This window comes from Apus apus, chromosome 12 (assembly GCF_020740795.1).
Source record: "Apus apus isolate bApuApu2 chromosome 12, bApuApu2.pri.cur, whole genome shotgun sequence".
In the NCBI taxonomy this organism is placed as follows: domain Eukaryota; kingdom Metazoa; phylum Chordata; class Aves; order Apodiformes; family Apodidae; genus Apus; species Apus apus.
The window spans coordinates 11,422,693-11,428,692 of record NC_067293.1 but is presented as its reverse complement, the minus strand read 5'-3'; the positions used below and the strand labels follow the sequence as shown (position 1 = coordinate 11,428,692).

The 6,000-nt window shown below is 37.8% G+C and overlaps 1 protein-coding gene across 1 annotated transcript in view; it reads left to right on the top strand.

Annotated features, from left to right (window-relative positions):
* Positions 1–4,505: 4,505 nt before the first annotated feature.
* COL4A6 (collagen type IV alpha 6 chain) overlaps positions 4,506–6,000 on the top strand; it is an 80,692-nt gene continuing 79,197 nt past the window's right edge. The window contains exon 1 of the mRNA XM_051630608.1: positions 4,506–4,589. Within this exon, the coding sequence (XP_051486568.1) occupies positions 4,506–4,589 (84 nt within the window). The remainder of the gene's footprint in view (positions 4,590–6,000) is intronic.

Genomic DNA, 6,000 nt, shown 5'->3' with positions numbered 1-6,000 from the left:
AATACGTTGTGAATTTCAACAAGCAAAAGAAACAAAACCAACAAAAGCTCTTAAACAAATTTGTATTGTTATGTATTAAAGTAGCTGATCCAGTACGCTGGCCACTTAGGTGGCTGCTGGAATAATTGTAGGATACTTACCAGTCTGAGTATTGAGACCAGGGTGAAGCATAGATGAGGCTGGTGCTGATGACTTTCCAGCCAATAACAGAGACCTTGACAAATATGATGAAGGAACTGTTCCTTCTGTGTAGCTGCTAAGATAAAGCTTTTGATTTTTTTAAACCACATGGAGTTATTTGGAATTTTATTCCTTGTGTTTTCAGACCAGGTAATCACCCATTCACTGATTATAAAGTATAATGAGGTCTGTTGCTATTTTAATGCCCTAAATATAATAAATAGTATACTGGACAGCTCTTATAGGCCCGTTTGTACTGTGGAAGTTCTTTACTGGGAAAACATTTCCCTTCACAGAAATTGATGACGTTGTTAATATAAGTGAAAATTACTTCAGTGAAAAAAAGTCTGCAAACTCTATCTCCAGATTCCATCCAATGAATAAGAAATGCATGTTTCCTCAAAAAATGAGACAGATAACACTTCTGTAGTTTACAAAAAGCCAAATGATTAATTTTTGCTCTGTATATGAAGTGGAAGAATTGACCTGTAACACTTATTTTGGTTTTTCTTACATCTATTTTTCAGTGGAACAGCACTCCTGTCTCACTGGAAGGAGTGCAAGGAGGGAGTGGGTAGGGGATGGAATTTGCTTCAGTGGGAATTTGCCACTAGTTTCTCTAGGCCAGGATTTCCTCCAAGTATTGTAACCTCATGGGTCATTTGAATTGGAGGAGGGCTGGTTTCTAATAGTAACTATCACTTAGTCTCAGCTGCCAGTTAAGATGTTTGCCAGCTCTATGAAATGAATGAAAATATTTGAGGACACTGGTTAACCAAAGAAGTCGGTGAACCCTAAAATGAATTAGTATCTTAGCTACAAATTCATGTTTAATAGCTCCATTTGAAAGACCTTTTGTGCAGGAAAAGATAAGCTTGTGGCTTTGTGTTGTGTCCTTGCCCATGTAAGCTGTATATAAACTGTCTGGTTTTAGCTACATGTTCATTGACTGATAGACTATTCAGAAAAAAATTGTCTACAGCTTTGTGTAATCCTATCAACAAAAGTGAAAAATAACAGAAGATGAAGCTGTTCAGAGCCAGATTTGAATCTGTTAACATTGAATAACTAGTATGTGACATTCCTACTGCTGCAGTGTTTGGAGGCCAGTTTTTTCAGTGAGACTGTAAGAAGAATAAGGTGGTACTCAGGATAAGAGAAGGGCTTAAAGTCTGGCTTTATATGCGGTTTATGAGTTAGTACTCAAACTCTGCAGATTCTTACTTTTGAATGTGTTTTTTTGCACTCTAATTGTGTTAGAGTCAATGAAAAATGCTTTTGCAGCCTTGTTAACGTTTTACACCAAATTTTAATGTAGCAAGTTGTTGGATAAATTTGTAGGTGTGGAAAGTGGACACCTTGAGGACAGTTTCCACCATTTTTTTGTTTCATTAAGTCTTCAGTATTTCCCCCCACCTCTGCTTCTAGACACTTCTGGTGCTAATGGCTGGAACTGGACTGGATGGAAAAGTGGCTCTTTGTCAGGAAATGCTTTAGCAACAAAGGACAAGTGGCAGTCACTGAATCTTGTCTCATAGTGTGTCTGACCACTGTCACAGTGTGATACAGGTACAACACCGTGTTGTATCAATCTCCATTGAAAGGGATTAATCTTATGAAAATTGTCAAGTCTCTTGCCTTTATCACTGAAAGGATGTTGCCCTCTGCTTAAGAACTTGATTTCTCCTCCATGTATTTATGGAAACCTATACATACTTGCTTTTCTGCCAGCATTGTCCTTTCCTATGACTAGTTAGTGTAGAGCAACTCATTATTCCATCTCTGACAACCACCCATAGTGATGGTTTATATTGATTTACCACAAAGAGATCTTCCTGTTGACATACCTTCTCAGTTACTGAGAGTTAGAGGTATAAAATACTCCTAAGCAGAAGTATGGTATCCAGAACATTGTTTAAATAAAGTTTATTCATTCCTCTGGCATTTACCTTTCTGATTAATGTATAGATGGCCATCATATCATCTCCAAGTCTTATTTTTGCTCTGTAGCAGGAAGGCTCTTAAATCACTATTTTCATACAATCTTAACTGTCAAGACTGTCAGTTTATTTCTGCTCTGTGACAGGTCATGTTAGGAAGAGCTACCAAATCCATTTGCTGCATAATGTTATCTTTGATGGGTCACAGTGCCATTTCTGAGTGCAGAGATTGCTGCGGTTCCTGGTTTAGTTTTTTAAGGGATTTTTAGCCTTGAAGAAGTTCTTTCATGTCAGTAAGGCAGCTAAATATTAACACATGCATCGTGAAGTAGAATCTCCTAATTTCAGAGGGAAGAGTTGAACATGTGGGCATGTGTTTACAGAACTCGGCTCTAGGTTCTCTAATATGACAACTAAAATTTTAATAGACAAAATATTATAATAAATTTAATTCCTAGAAGCCATGAAGTCTAAAAAGGTTAACACAGCAGCATTACATAGCTCATGAAGTAAACAGAGATATTATATTTCACTATTTTTTTTACTGTTAAATATTACAGGGATGTCTGAATATCTGTAAATATAATTTCCCTATTAGTCGTCAGCAAATAATAGGATCCTGAACTATATGAAAAATGCTCATTATGCTCCATTTCCAGCTTTTGCTTATGAAGTTTCTTGTTAGGATTTTGCTCTGGACTGTAACTGTCCTTAACTAGAGTTGGGAAGTAACTGGAGATAAGTCTTTTTGTCATCAGCAGCATTGTTTTTGTCATATTTTTTTCCTGTTCTATCACAGGCATGCTCCTTCTGTAGTGTATTTTACATCCGCCAATTTTGCTTGCTGACTTTCCTTAGAATCTTGTATTTTCTAAAAGTTTCCAATTTATTTTCCCATTATTGCTGCTACTACTTCCTGTTAAAGATGATGTTGTTAACCTTTCTGCTGTCCTTTGCCAGAACATGCCCTCATTACATTCCTCTGCTGGCTTGTGGATTCACCCTCCTGGCTGATTGAATTGTTTTCTTTAGCCAAGAGGTTTCAAGTCTTCTGCAGTTGACCCTTGGATGCAGAGCACAAGTTTTGAGGCAAAATTTGGGCCTGGCTCATGCATTTGAGCTGTACTTCCTGGAAGTCTCCCACATAAGTCCCCTGTTAGTTGATTTACTCCTGGCTGTGCTGCAGGTACAGTTTTCTTTGGATTTGCAGGCAAGGCCTTCAAGATCATTTGCAGCTATACTGCGGTCCTCTGTGCTGCTCTAGAGAAGCTGGAATGAACAGGATTCTGGGACACCTCATATCATCACAGCTGTTGGGTTTCTTTACTCTTTGGCTCCACTCCAGAACAAGCTGAAGTTGATGGGAGTATTTGAATGGCACTCCATCTGAATTAATCAACTGTGCATAAATGCTAGATGAAGGTACACCAGAAGCAAGGGAGGAAGATTATTCTTACACTGACTCTTGTTTTCAAATGTCTTCTAAGAATAGTTTCTTACTGCTATCAATCCTTCTTGAATAACGTGGTTTTTCCTACATTGAATTGCTAGTGATTATCTAAGCCTGGATTAACTAAATTAAAATCAGTATGTGTGTTACTTAGTTTATTTTATGACTATTTGAATCTCGGATAACTTTTTTTAACAATGCTACTATTTTATGTTTTCTTTTCTGAAAACCTTGGTTTACTTTTAGTCAATTAAATTAAAATAGTATAATTTCTGTTATAATGTGGGCACTTAGCACTCTAACTGATACCCTTATTTCTTTAGTTTTTATTGTTTCTGAGGAGCCGTATTCATCAATCTGAAACATATCTCAGAGCAGTTGGAAAGATCCTGAAAACATATACAGAACAAGTAGGAAGGGCCCATGCTTGCATGTTCAGATTACAATCTGTGAATGTTTGAATGATCTGTGTGTTCATACATTTGAATGGAAAAATGTATTAAACCTTTTCAGAAGAGAACACTGTGGTGTAGAGTCTTATAAGCAGCCTTTAGACTTGTATTCGTAAGTATTGTGCACATGGCTGTTTGCTATTTAAGTAGCCTTGAAGTCTCTGGTGTCAGCTACTTCCCCTAAAGAAAATACTTAGGACATGTAACACCTGGTTTTGAGCCAACTGGCTTTGGGTTGCTTCCTTTCCAAATGTTTTCATTCACAAGTGAAAAAAGTGACTCCTCGTGCTGTGAAAAGGAACCTAGAAATACATTGTGAACACAGTTTTACAGAAAATAGGGACATATTTTCATTTTTTTTTAAATAAGGGTCAGTGAGTCTTTGATCCAGCCTCCAATAAATTAAATTGAAAAATTTCTTTAAACTTCAGTGGCATTTTGACTAGAACCATATTTGCTAACCACAGCACTGTGGGGAGCAGCATGAGCAGTGGGGTGGAAAGAATTGTTGCTTTTTGTCCAGTCCGCTGTGACTGGGAAGGACCAAAGAGGGGAATTTCTAAGGAGGTGAGGTTCAGTGCTTTGAGACAGCAACTGTTGCAAGGCAGTGACCTTAAAGGAATCCAGATCTGCCATGAGAAGTTTCACTGCCTTTACTCGCTCTTACGACGCAAGCAGAATTAAGGGAACCATAGGACCCAAAGGCAAATTGTTATTGGAACAAAGAATAATCTGGAGGAAAAAAAATCATTGGAAGTTAAAATATTTTAATAATTTAAGGTTGAGTAAGTGTCTGGGAAGGCATAATCTGATTCCCTGGAGGCATAAAAGTGATCTGCTAAGAGTGTAAGCGTAAAATTGTCAGGAATAGAGGTAGATACTGGCTAGCAATTAGTCTGAATTTCTGCTGCATATAGTCATGGCCAAAGGTTTGTCTTTGTGTGCTTCACTTTTAAGTCTTCTTAGAACCAGATCCTAAGGTCTTAATGCTTGTGGTCAGAAATGACCTCTCCACAGTGTGTCTGCTAAGCCAGGGACCAGTTTTTCTGTACTGAGCCCTTGCCAGTGTATCTTGCAGACTCAGGTTCGTGCTTGATCATTCCTTGTCTGAGCAGAGAGTTTGGAGATGCTCTTACAGTCTATTTTATGACCTCTAGATACAATTTTTCTGCTCTTCTTTGAAGTTTTCTTTTGTTTTTATCTTCAGTGCATTAATTTTACAATGATTTCTTGCTGGCTAGGGTCAGAATTGCCTGCATTGTCAGTGCAACTCTTGTAATTTATCACTCTCTGTTCTGCTCAAGTATTGTGTTAGATCCTACTGAAGGATGTTAATGAGTTGTCCAAAATCCCCATATCTACTATGGGGTCTCATCTGAACAAACCTGCCAAGAAATCTGGTATTGTTTGCTTGGGTTTTTATTCTTGATGCCTCTTAGTATTGAAGGTTGTTCTGATTGTTATGACTATTTTGCAGCAAGAGATAATGTTCCCTTCAGGCTAGGGAAGTGTGGGAGGTTGGACTTCAAGCTTTTTATTAGTTTGTTCTACTTGGCCTTAAAAACAAAGGTGTTTAATTTAGTAAAATGCTGCAAACGTCAGGGTGTATCAAGGGCTTTTATTCACCTTTAGCAGAAAAGTTACCAGGTGATGTCAGACTAGTCCCTTTTTTGAGAAAGCTGATACAAAGAAGTTCAAAAGTACAGGAGAAACTTGCATGAATTGCCTTTCATTTTTCACTTTCCTCACCGACAGATGTCAGGAAATTTTAAAGGCTTTAAAAATATTTTCTGTGAATGCTTTTAGTAAGGAAATGTTCAGTTCGAGTCTGAACTTGTTTCAGCACTTAGTTTGGTCACCTTGATATGAGGAACTTAGATGTTTATTCCATGCAGAGTTCCAAAACCTGGGGACTGTACCTGAGCACACTTGAGAGTGAAAGATAGTTTCCTTAAAGAGGGGTGTTCTTATTGAGAGG